This window comes from Priapulus caudatus, unplaced genomic scaffold (genome assembly GCF_000485595.1).
Source record: "Priapulus caudatus unplaced genomic scaffold, Priapulus_caudatus-5.0.1 Scaffold1760, whole genome shotgun sequence".
Lineage (NCBI taxonomy): Eukaryota > Metazoa > Priapulida > Priapulimorpha > Priapulimorphida > Priapulidae > Priapulus > Priapulus caudatus.
Genome location: NW_014578821.1, coordinates 29042 through 41768, shown reverse-complemented (window position 1 = coordinate 41768; position 12727 = coordinate 29042). Strand labels below are relative to the sequence as shown.

Genomic DNA, 12727 nt, shown 5'->3' with positions numbered 1-12727 from the left:
CTTTTCTTCTTGCGGAGATATTGCGCCATGCGCAGCAGCAACGTTCAGACAGGCAGGTACGGCCCTAATAAAAGTACGTAATATAGATTGGGCTGCTCCTCCGGGGAGGAGCTGGTCGAGGACTGAGAAAGTGAGGGCGAAAGACAGCAACAAACAAAGACCGAGGGGCCGGTGGAAGAGAAGGAGGCTGGAGCATGCAGACAAGGGAAGGACAAGGGGAATGGCCTCGGCTGGGATGAGAGGAGTAGTGGTTTTGCACCCCTTTCTGGGCGCCTCTCTAATTATAAACACAGGTCTACTAATAAGAATTTATTACAGAAAGCCTATGCTGAGAGACCCCTGACCATATAATGGATTTTTCAGCACAATGAATATAACTCTCTCGTGCAGAATTCCGCATGGTGCGCTAAAACGAAGTACGTAGCAGGTGTGGTAGAGATGCGAGATGTACTGGACTGGTTTATGCGCGGAGCGTTACCTGCAAGTTCTGCTTTCCTATTTCATGGTTGGAAGGTTACTGATGGAAGTATATGATAGTTGACGGGTAGAATCTTATGCTGGGATAAGCCCCCCTTTATGTTAAATACATTATTTTGGAAAATATTATTCTTCTTGGGAGAACTTTGGCATTGGCGGAGCCAGTTTCCATACGTGCAGTGCAGGCGAGAGACGAGCTTATAAAGGGCGTAATATAGTTGCTGGGAGAGAGAGGGAGATGACGTGGAGAATGAGAGGAGGATGGAGGACAGTGGGACAGGTGAGCAGGACCGGAGACGGAGACAGGGGTGGGCTCAAAGAAAGGAGAAGATGATGCGTGCAGACGAGGAGACAAGGAGGAAGAGCGCGAGGGGAGGAGGGGGATGAAGTGAGACTGGGTGTTTTGTGCAGATTGGGATTGTGGACGATAGCGCGTCTCTTAATCTATGATAATAACACAGAGTCGAGATGATAACTGAGATGAGAGGAGATTTGAGTGTTACAGGAAATATCTGCAGATGCCCTTGACATAGTTAAGATGCATTTCAGGCCAAATAATACTCTGTTCTCGTAAGATATTCCGCATGCGCTAAAACAGATAACATAGCAGGGATTTTTGGATTAGTGAGATAGATTTTGTATGCTAGCGGGAGGAAGCGACTGGATAATATTTATATATTTGCATATTATATAGTATTATTCCTATTATGATATTAGAGAGAGATCGACGAGCGATGAGAGCGGCTGGGTATTTGACCACACTATATTTGGTACATGGCATCACGTTGGTGAGCCCAACACATACACCGCACTACGCACGCCCCACCAACCACGCAACGCCGCACGCACACAGACCCTCTGTCCCTCTCAGCGCTCGTTTTACTCATCTCTCGAGACCTGCGTTCTGCGCTTGTTCGTCGATCGCCTGGGGCGTCGACTGTGCTCGAGGCGTCGATGCTATTATCTGCTCTTTGGCAAAGTGTTTCAGCGCGCGATTTTCTTCTCTGCGTGATTCGCCTTGTGTCAAAGTGCCTTCGTGCTTCTGATTGAGGGCCCCCTCGACGCTGTCGGCCGAGGCTTGCGCCGACCTGCCGATGCTCGTCGGCTCTTCAGTGATGCGAGCCTCGCGCGAAAGCCATCACGTTTGGGGCTGTTCGCTTAGCGCCTTGTAATTAGTCCCCCTTGGGCCTTTTCTTAGAACAGACCCTGGCAGGTCTCGAGCACTGGTCCAGCTGCTGTCCGGAACGCGCCGCCCACGCACCTGAGGGGAGAAGAGGACGCATCGGGGTTAGAGTCGCTGCGATTTGTACGCTAAGACGCACGAGTCAGGTCGGCCCGTGCGTGTGGTTCACCGTGATAGCCCAACACACAGGGTGCGCAGTCTACTCCTGAGTAGCTCCACACACACAGTTGGGTGCTGTGAGTCACGTCAAACCAGGTGAATCACTTTCCGCCCACACTTTAACCGTCCGCCTGCTAACTGCAGCAGCTACTATCTCCCTCACTCTCCCTCCCTCCCACTTCGCGATTGGTTTACTTTCATGAGGGTTCCTCGCGGCCTGTTTGATCTCTTGCGCTTCTATCACCTCAGGCTTGCGTAGTGCCGTGGGGCGTCCCCCTGCACGCCCAGCTGCACCCCCCTCCCTGAGACCCCCCACCCTGCCCACATCCTTACCTCCCCCCCCCCGCCCCCCCCCCGCCCCACCAGCCCCATCCCCCTCAGTACCCCGCACCTAGCGTTCCAACCCCCACCGCGCTATGCTCGGTTTTCTTGCCGATTGGGGATCGATCTCCGTTTACGGTGCTCTGCTCGGCGAGGAAAAAGGTACTCGACGCGCTTTCTGTCGCAGCGCGACACGCATGGGCCACCCGGACCGTGTCTCAGCGAATTGTGGGGTGCCTGCCCCAGCGCACGTTGTTCGACAAGTTGATCGCCTAGTGTCCCGCGACTACGTGGTTAAGTGTTGAATCACACGTGCTTGTCATTGGCTGGGTCCAGCCTAATCTGGCTGGCTACAGACCTCCTCCCTCTTACCAGAATGTGTCAGAGGGGGAAATGGGTTGTTAATGTCGTAAAAATATTTTGGGCGTGGTTGCTCTGCCAGGGTCAACGTGACACAGTCATTCGGTGTTGATGGAGGAGGACAACGGACATCGTGGGTGTTCGTTGATGGAGCGGCAGACAGCTCTCAGGTGTTCTGGTGACAACCGAGCGCGACACGGCTCAGGGTGTTAATCGAAGGTGACTCAGATGCGCGACACGACTCAGGAGGTGGTTGGCTTGGGGGGGCAGCGGCGTTCGTCTAGTTAAGGTGTTGAGTGTTTTTATGGATGAGTTCTGGTAGCGTGTTCGGGTTGACTGGAGGATGGTCTCTAGTATTTAAAGGTGCTGGGCATTGGAGGTGGGCTGACTAAGAGGGAGTGCAGTGGGAAGGATGTGACGGATATTTTGATATAATAGCGACACTTGAGTGATGGAGAGGGTCGGTTCTATGTAATGGGTGTTGGTGATGGAGTAGGTATTGGTTCTAGTAAGGTGGTTGGTGATTGGAGGGGGTATTTGTAAGCGTGTATGGTGATGGAGGGGTGGAGTGGCAGGCTTCTAGTAAGGTAGTTGGTTGAGTGTGAGGGAAGGTTCTAGTACTGGTGCTATGGCTCTGGAGGGAGGTCTTGTAAGGTGTTTGGATGAAAGGGAGGATGCGTGAGCGGAGAGCGGGGCTGTTATTAGGATAGAAGGTGTTGGGGGCATGGGCGGGACGAGTTGGGTGAGTATGTGTTTGTTGTTAGTGATGGAGTTGAGTGTATTAGTAAGGTTTGAGTGATGGAGTAAGGGAGGTTCTAGTAAGCGTCGTTGATTTTCGGGGTAGATCGGCTGGTGATGGAGGGGTTCTCGTAAGGGTGTTCGGTGATGGAGGGAGTTCTAGATAATCGGTACGTTGCGTGGATGGAGGGAGGCCTTGCTAGTAAGGTGTTTGTGCATGGGAGGGGGGTGTGGGTAGGTCGGTTGGTCATTGCGGAGGACGGCGGTTCTAGTTCGCAATAAGGGGGTAGGGGTTTTTTGTGATAGAGGTGGGGCGGCAGAGTTTCTGGTAAGGTTAGTTTAGGCTGATTGGCATGGGAATGGTTGAGTATCTGAAGGGCGAATTTAAGGTAGTGCGTTTGGTTATGGGGGGGGTTCTGTAAGGTGTTCGGTTGATGGAGGGTGGTTCTTAGTAAGTGTTGGTGGATGGAGGGAGGTCTTAGTAGAGGTATTTAGTATATGTGTGTGGGTGTGTGTCGTGTGTGTGGCTGTGTGGTGTGTGCTGGGGTGAATGGGTGGGAGTTCTAGTACGGTGTTTGTGACTGGTTGTAGGGTGTGGCAGTGTTGCTTGTGTGTGCTATAATGGTGTTGGTGGATGGAGCGATGGTTCTTGTAAGGAGTTTCGGTGAATGGAGGGAGTTTGTACACGCGTGTTGTGTGATGAGTGGAGGGTTCTACGTAATGGTGTTGGGTGATGGAGGGAGGTTTTAGTAAGGTGGTTCGGGTGATGTGCGAGGGACGTTCTAGTAAGGTGTGGTGTGAGTAGGGATATGTAATTGTTTAGCAGTAGGGGTTCTGATTGACTAGGTAGAGGGAGTGTTTTTCAGATGGGCATTTGATGTACTAAACTTTGATTAGTTGCCAGGTGATGGGAGGAGTTTCTAGTAATAGGTGTTTCCATGGTGATGGAGTGGGCGTGTTGTCTCAGGGTTAGGTCGGGGTGCTGTTTGTTAGGGTGTAAGATATAATGATGGGAGGGTTTGTTGTTTTAGGAGATGTCTCAGTAGTTTAGGTAGGTTAGGCGTGTTGATTTGAAGTGAGGGTGGTATAATCGGCTTTGACATAGATAAGTGCTGGTAGCCCTCAATTAGTTTTTGTCCAGGGATGTGACAATGGGAGCGTGCTCTAGTAAAGGTAGTATTTCGTAAGCAGGGAAGGCGCTCTTGTTCCGGTAGATGGAAGGGACAGGTCTCTGTAATAGGTGAATGCTCAGTTCGCCGTGGCAAGCCCGCCTACGTGAAGCTGATCACGTTAGTTTCACACGATATTTTGCCAAAATTATTAATTTAAAATGAAGAGGGGTTATCCAAGCATAGATTTCTATGATAATATTCCATCAGTATACCTCACTTATGAAATTGGAAGCAGCCCTTGCATGTAAGGTCTTTGCTGCATAAACCAGTCAGTACACAATCTGGCTACGTTATTGTTTTAGCGCATGCGCAATATCTCACCAGAGTCACCTGTAGTATAATATGAAAGATGAAATTTAAATAAAATTGCAATAAAATGTTCTGGTAATTATACGTTTCAATATGGAGTGGGGACTTTGTACTAGTTCATTTTGAAATTGGTTGACTCCATTGCCTTTCCTCATCAATGCTAAGGAGGCCCTAGAACCATGACACATTAATTCCACGAAAAGTCGAAGTGATTATTAACTTCTTTTGCCGTTGGTCGGCGCTAGTGTCGCGCGTGAGTGTGTGACATCATACCACTGATCTCTATTATACTAACTCATGCGCAGTTTAATGTGAAAATTACATTGTCTCAAATACATAAAATTAAACAGGATTCTCACATATAGCTTTTATTTTGTAATTTTCCAGGACGCGAATTAATACAGATTGAAAATCTCACAGCCTCTCCGATCTAAATTAGTGGGTAATTCCGTAGATATGAGATTAGCACAAAATGCTACGTATAAAACAAAGGTGTGTACAAACCTAAAATAAGGCACCGAATAGTGATAAATGAATATGTCGATAGTGGCATAATATATCAATACAGGAATCTACTGATAGTGGAATGTATCGATAGAGGACTGTAATTCACACAGAGGAATGTATCGGTAGAGGAATGTATCAGTACTTCATACAGAGGAATGTATTTGGGGGAGGAGTATATTGATGGAGCTATGTAGGGTAGGGCAATGTATCGGTAGAGGAATGTATCGGTAGAGGAATGTATCGGTAGAGGAATGTATCGATAGAGGAATGTATCGGTAGAGGAATGTATCAGTAAAGGAGTGTAGCAAATATTTTTCTGATGACAATGCTTGAATTTCATTCGATCTCGATATCACGAAAAATTTAACATTTGAACAGGAAAGCTTTTCTCTCTATTCGACCGTTTCCTGGGATTTCTGCTTTAAGTTCTTGACTCTCCTTCTACGCAGTGCTTGCTCCGTTACATCAAATGACTACTCATCTGCGTGAAACAATAGACCATAACACGTTTTACTACGTTGAGACTGTTTCTCCGTCTGCGCATGCAGCGCCCTCTACCGTCCGCAGCGCCCCCTGGTGGTTGCAGTCTTACATGTGGCGCGTGTTGCCGAAGCTCTGTCCAGACTGGGTCGCCCCCTTGTTGCTTCCCATCTGGAGTCCGATCACATCTGAAGAACCACGAGCAGTTATGCGTTAGTAGTACACAGTGTCAATAACCTGCTTTAGAATTACACTACTAGATTTAGATTTAGCGTTACACTATGCACACGTACGTCTAGGTGCTGCTGCACGCAGATGTATGATTGTCACACTGATGGTGTTAATACATAGTTTGCATTATAATATCTTATGTAATCGTGATTAGCACTAACAATAGATTTTATTATCATCATAGGTTATATATATATATATATATATAGATATAACACAGCCGCACACACACGGACATGCACACACACACACACACACACACACACACACACACAACACACACACACACACACAACACCACGCGCGCGCGCGCGCGCGCGCGCACACACAACACACACACACACACACACATGACAACACACACACACACACCCACGCACACGCGAGTGCCGCGGCAGCGCACAACAACACAACACACCAGCACTACACACACACGCAACCACAACATCCGAACACAAACGACACACACACACACACACACAGCACAACAGCACACACACACACACAGACCAACATCCACACACACACACCAACTACACACACACACCACCACCGAGCACGGACACACACACACACACACCACACAACACCACACCACACAGCAACACAGACACACACACACCACACACACACACACACACCCACACACACAACATGCACATCACACACACACAGCACACACACACACACACACAACACACACACATGTGAAGCCATACTGTCCAGTCCTTCATCGTGTTCTAGCCGGAAGAACCTCCGCTTGTTTTCGCCTTCGCCTCGCTGTGGACGGAATCCCGGGAATGCCTTATCTTGTGCCACTGCACGAGTAAATAATGTAAATTAGTGATATGATATGGCAGTTGCCAGTTCTCTCTCTCTATCTCTCTCTCTCTCGCTACTCTTCCTCTCTGCTCTCTCTTCTCTCTCTTCTCTTCTCTCGCTCCTCTCTCTCTTCTCCTCTCTCTCCCACCTCCTTTCTCTTCTCTCATCTCTCTTCCCTCCCTCTCCCTCCAACTCTCCCTTTATTACCTTCTCCCTTCCTAACGATATAGGCGCACTGTACAGCGTACAGGTATTGTTCCCTCTAGAGTTCGTCGTGTTGTGAACGTCTCCCTGGTCAGGCACTCCCATCCTTCTTGACGTATTGAGGAATCCCTCGATGTTCCCCAGTGAATGAACGAACGCGAGAGTTACCCTGAGTTGATCTTCTTCCACCGACTGCAGGCTGTGGCGTTTAGCCAGCCTGCCGCAGCGCGTGAGCGAAAAATAATTTAATCACGCTTTAAAATTCTAATCGACTATGGAGGGCTACCGCTGGGCGTTTGCCACCGCTTCGCAAACTGCCGACGAAATAATAACAGTTGCGCGATTTTACTGCATTAAAACAGGACGAATATCAATACGCGAAAAGTTTAATTGCTCAGAAAATTAGGATTGACGAATGACAATGTGCAAATGCAGTTTCGTGTCATGAAAAGTTTCTGCGTACACCTCTTCTTCACGTACCAGTCATCCTGTTTATGCCTGCCACGCATATACGATATAGTAGAACAGTGGCTTATAGCTTTTTTATTGGGGGCGCCATAATAAAAAATATTGGTTTGTTTGCCTCCACCGACCGACCGCCAAAATGGGCCGACTCAAAATGGTTTTTTTAACAAATTGTATACTGTACATTATATGAATTCGTAAGGCGAATACATTATATGTGCAAGCAAACAAACATTCAACATTAAAAGGTATTCCACACAAGCCACCCGGAGTATTGTAGACACCACGCGACATTTGTAAAAAAGAGCCTCCTCAAAGAAAATCTACCTACCTACCTACCTAAACCTTTCAGCCTGAGGTCGGGTGAGGGCAAAACAAATATTTTTTATTGTGGCCTGAGCGAAACGCATAAATACTTTAGAACACGGGTGCGAAAGAAGAAAGTAGAAAGTAAAGCGGGAACAGAACGAAAAAGTAGAAAGAAAAGTATTACAATTCCTATTAAATTTAGCATACGTTTTGGCATAAAAAATATTCGTTTATCTCATTTTCGGTACAAGACTAACCCTGAAACCAATGGGTCAAATATGACACTGTCCGCCAAATATGAATTGCAATGGGTTATTTTCAGCAAAAAACATGTAAATCGCTTCGCGACATAAATAATTTCTATCTAATATGATTATTAATAATTTCTATACTAATAAATTAATAATCCATTAGATTAATAGATTGAGGGTCAGAGGTGTGTAGAATAGATATGTTTAATCATGGATCATGTGCCATAGAGATAACGTCATATTGCTGAATAGTTGTACCAGCTGCCGGAGACGAATAGATCATGTCGATATAGTTTTAACTCCTAAGATAGAAGAGCATGGGACAGTATAGATAGGCGTAAGAAGTGTATCTTGGATAATGTAATTAATGATTCTGATAACTTAATTCACATACTGGGGTGATGATAATATGCTAATAGTATGCTGCGCGTAGTAGTTAATCAGGAAAAGGAGGGGTGTGTATGGAACGAGCGACGGGAGCAAGGTATGTAGTGAATCTCTTTGCACATCACAGCTGCTATAAAACACGGGACGACAGTTGGTAGTGATAAATAGGACATGGTTAGGTAAAATGAGAGAGGGTGATAAACGATGGACACGAACTGCGGTCACGTGGAATGGGCATTGGGGAGTGATGATCGGAAGCGACGACGATGGGACGATGACATTGACGATACCCATGACGAATGACGTGTTTCTCTCTCACACGTGGAGAACCATGTCTTAATTATGCACGTGCGTTTGGATATATACTTTTTAATAAAGATACATTTTAAACCCGGGCAAACCAAGACACCGGGAGGCGGGAGGAGGAACGCGCCGGGAAAAGGGGGACGAGAGGAGAACCCAAAAAGAAGGGCGGAAAGTAACCCAGGCACAAGGACCACAGATACCGGCAACACAAAGGGAACCCGCGAATGGGTATCGTCATGTCATACGTCAGAGTCGTCGATTCATCATCTCATCATGTCATCGTTATCACCCTTCTATTTACCTAACCATTACTTATATCTAACGCACTGCGTCATGTTTCGCATGGCACAAGGGTAGAGAGATTCATAATACGTTGCTTCCCCTCTGCTCACAACCCTCTCTGAATTTTATCTAGGCCCACTAGTAGTATTTATCTATCTTAGACTTATTAGTATAAATTATTATATTATTATCTTAATTTTACCTGTACTATCACGTGCTTCATCTCATCTCATTCCAGATGCTCTTTCCGACGGGAAAAGAGGGTGCAGACGAAGACAAGAGAGGCATCACTTATCTGCACACACCATCTTTAAATTTTACGCCTAACCCCATACTCTATGAGCTTATTGGATTATCAGGGATATAGTATAAATGTTTGATTAATAAGAATAAGTAGATAGAAGAATTGATGTAAACGAACGATTGAACACGTACTTGCAGCGATACGACGCCAATTTCTGAAAGGTGGAGACGAAGGGGCGCGGGGCGGGGACGTCCTGGAAATTTTGTTCTTATCGCCCGTAGCAAGGAGGTCCTTCCGATGATGTAGACACGCCACTTGGTCAGTCGGCAGCTAGTGCGGATCGTAACTTTATGACTGCAGCGTGAAAACCAAAAGGGCAGAACGGCGAAGAAAGAAAGAAAATGAAACGAAAAACAACGAAAAAAAAAGCGAAAAGACAAGAAACGACAAGGAAAGAATCCCCAAAAAGAAAACAAAACAACAAACACAAAACAAAAACACCCCACGAGAGCAAGCGAATAAGTATAAAAACAAAAACCACGCAACCAACTACGAAAACAAAATCCAGCAACGGACCAAAAAAAAAACCACAAACAAACAAAACAAAGAAAAACAAAAAACACAATATCAACAATAATATGACAGTAGAAACAAAATAGCTCTAAGTTGCAAAAAACAACCAAAAACTGAAGCATATTAGCATATCAATAAAAAAACGCGTGAAAAAACAACAAAAAACAAAACAAACAACTAAAAAAAAAAAAAAACAACAAAAAAAACAAAACAACAAGAAAAGAAACCAACAAAAAAAAAAAAAAAAAAACAACAAAAAATACAAAAGTTATATAAAGTTAACAGAAAACAACAAAATCAAAAGAAAAACATACAGACAAAAAAACAGGAACAAAGATGACAAAACTACAAAACAAAATGCGCAAAGAAAACAAAAAAAAAAAACAACGAAGAACAAAACCAAAACAACAAAACGCAACAAAAAAAAAGACAAAAACGAAAAAAAACACAAAAAAAAAAAGAAAACAAAAAAAGAAACAACAAAAAACAAAAAAAAAAAAAAAAGAGAAGAGAAAAAAAAAAAGACGAGAGAGGCGACCAGTGGTTTTCCCTGTTCTCGTCTCTCATCTGTCTGTCGTTTGATCTCTCTCGTACTCCTCTCTCAGCTTCTCTCTCTTGTCTCGCGCTCTCTCTTTCTCCCCTCTACTCTCTTGTCTTTCTTGAAAAGCAGGTCTATCTTTCGTCTAACCCTCTCTCTCTCTCTTTCGTTCTCTCTCGCTTCTATGTGGTTCTCCTGCTCTCTCTTCGACTCTCTCTCTTCTCTGCGGTCCTCTCGCCACATACTCTCGATCTCTCCGAGATCTCTGCATCTTCTCCATGCCGTCTCCTCTATCATCTCAATCGCTCTAGTCGGTCTAGTCTGGTCGAGCCAACAAAATAGTCGACCAGCTGTCTGTAGGCCAAGTGCGGAGCGGAATATAGTCACAGCGTGCTGTGATTTTGAGTAATTTTCGCAGAATGCGGACTGAGTTACTATGAATTCAAATACGTAGCAGCAATGATAAGCCTGTATCCGATCCAATTTCATCGTCTCTTACTCAGGCTACTTCATCTGAAGCTACGCTCCTTCTCCTCATCCGTCTCTCGCTCACTTCCTCTGCTCGTCTCCTCGGACTCCTCCCTCCCTCCTGCCTACTGCCTCCCATCTCCCCCACGCTCACACTCACCTCCCTCACTCTCTCTCGGCCTCTCTCCCTCCTCCATCTCTTCCCTACCCTCCCTCCTCCCTCACCTCTCTCATTCTCTAACTCTCTCTCTTCTACTCTCCTTCTCATCTCACGCATCTAACTATTCTCTCTTCTGAAGAGATAAAAGGAAGTGACTCATAAAGTCACTCTTCATAAAACAGTTTCATTAGTTTATTAATAGGGCCAGAAAAATTGATCTGAAATATAGGTAATTGTCAGAGACTGCGATCGATCGTGGTAAAGGCGACGCGCGCGCGCGTTTATAATTAGGATAGTATACAGGGGTTACAGGTCATGTATTGTTGAGTTATTAACTCTTGATTAGAATTAACGGGCAGCTCTGCGTCGGCAGTATGAAGTGCATGTGCAAAAATATAAGCAATAATTATAATGTGAATATACTATGAATAATATAGAATTCTCCTCAGACACGGTTGGTTCCGGTCGAGGGAAAAACGCATCACAACGCAGCAGTCGGCAGGAACTGATTACAGGGAAGTAAGATTATAATACTGGGGGGGAAAGCCGGGATGATGAATCGTACTACGCTACAGGCATGCTATCGAGAATAATGTGTAAACAGACGTCTTACCCAGCACACTGCGTACGGGGTAGAGAATATCGTCGTAAATTACATAAACTAGGCTGAAACCGCAGCTACGGCGCGGTTCAGTGACTGGTGATGCGATGTGGTTGAACCAGTGGACATGTGTAGTCTATTGTGTAAGGATGTATATATGGGAAGATCGTACCGTAATATTACGTGCTTGTGATCGGAATCCGCTTGTGTATCAGATCGGTGTACACGGGAAACCGTACACTGTACAGCATTGCAGACTTCCAAAATATTTGTATGCCATTACAAAACTATTTTAACATTCCTAGTTACATGGTATAATTGCTATACTTAACGATTTATGGGGCTTTACACAGAAAATCCTCAGCACAGCCACGAGCCAGCACAACACACCGGAAATTGAAACCAATGTCTAACACGCAAAATAGCAAACATAACGTAAAGCAAAACAGCGCCCCCTAAGTGTTCAGGCAAAGTGACATTTTTTGTTTGTTTTTTGTCTTTTTGAAGAACCGCAAACAACGGTTCAACGAAGTATGTTTACAATGCCGGATCCGATGTAGTCTCAAATCAATCTGCTTCTGCTTAAATTTGGCGGTGATTGAGATTTGTCAAACGGAAGCGCGGAGCCTTCATTAAACATACATGTAACATAGCATTTACATTACATGTCGCAAATATTAGTAGATTGCCACAATATACCATTGGCATTAACTTCACTAAACCTGATTCATAGTAGTGACTAACCAACACGATATTAGTTCGTTGTCGTAATGTGACTTAATTGATGCAAAAGGTCTGTTGTAGTTTTAATTATCCGCGCAGGCATGATTGTCTGTAAAAGGTCGCCCAGGTACACCGTAACTACGCTCGATGCTGACAGACTGTAACAGTTCACAACCCTTTCATCATTGAGCTGAATTAGTTTATATTTCTTTTATTGTCTGTGTTGTGCGGGGGGAATGGGGGGCGTTCACGGTGCGTGAAGGTGTGAGCGTGTGCTATCATTCGCCTTGCGTACTGAGTGTATTACAGCATGATGTGTGCGTGGATCTGCGGTTTCGCGTGCGGGGCGGACGCGACGGAACTGGACCGAACGGCGGACCACGGGGTAGCGCGTACGGAGGACTGTCCACAACAAAAGGACGGAGACGGATACGGACGGAAGAAACGGACGGTTACG

General features: G+C 45.6%; 1 protein-coding gene across 1 annotated transcript in view; it reads right to left on the bottom strand.

Annotated features, from left to right (window-relative positions):
- Positions 1-5814: 5814 nt before the first annotated feature.
- LOC106817539 (muscle-specific protein 20-like) overlaps positions 5815-12727 on the bottom strand; it is a gene marked incomplete at its 5' end in the record, with an annotated part of 14671 nt that continues 7758 nt past the window's right edge. Inside the window, 2 exons of the mRNA XM_014822212.1 lie at positions 5815-5894; positions 6692-6755. Coding sequence (XP_014677698.1) covers positions 5815-5894; positions 6692-6755 — 144 coding nt within the window. The remainder of the gene's footprint in view (positions 5895-6691; positions 6756-12727) is intronic.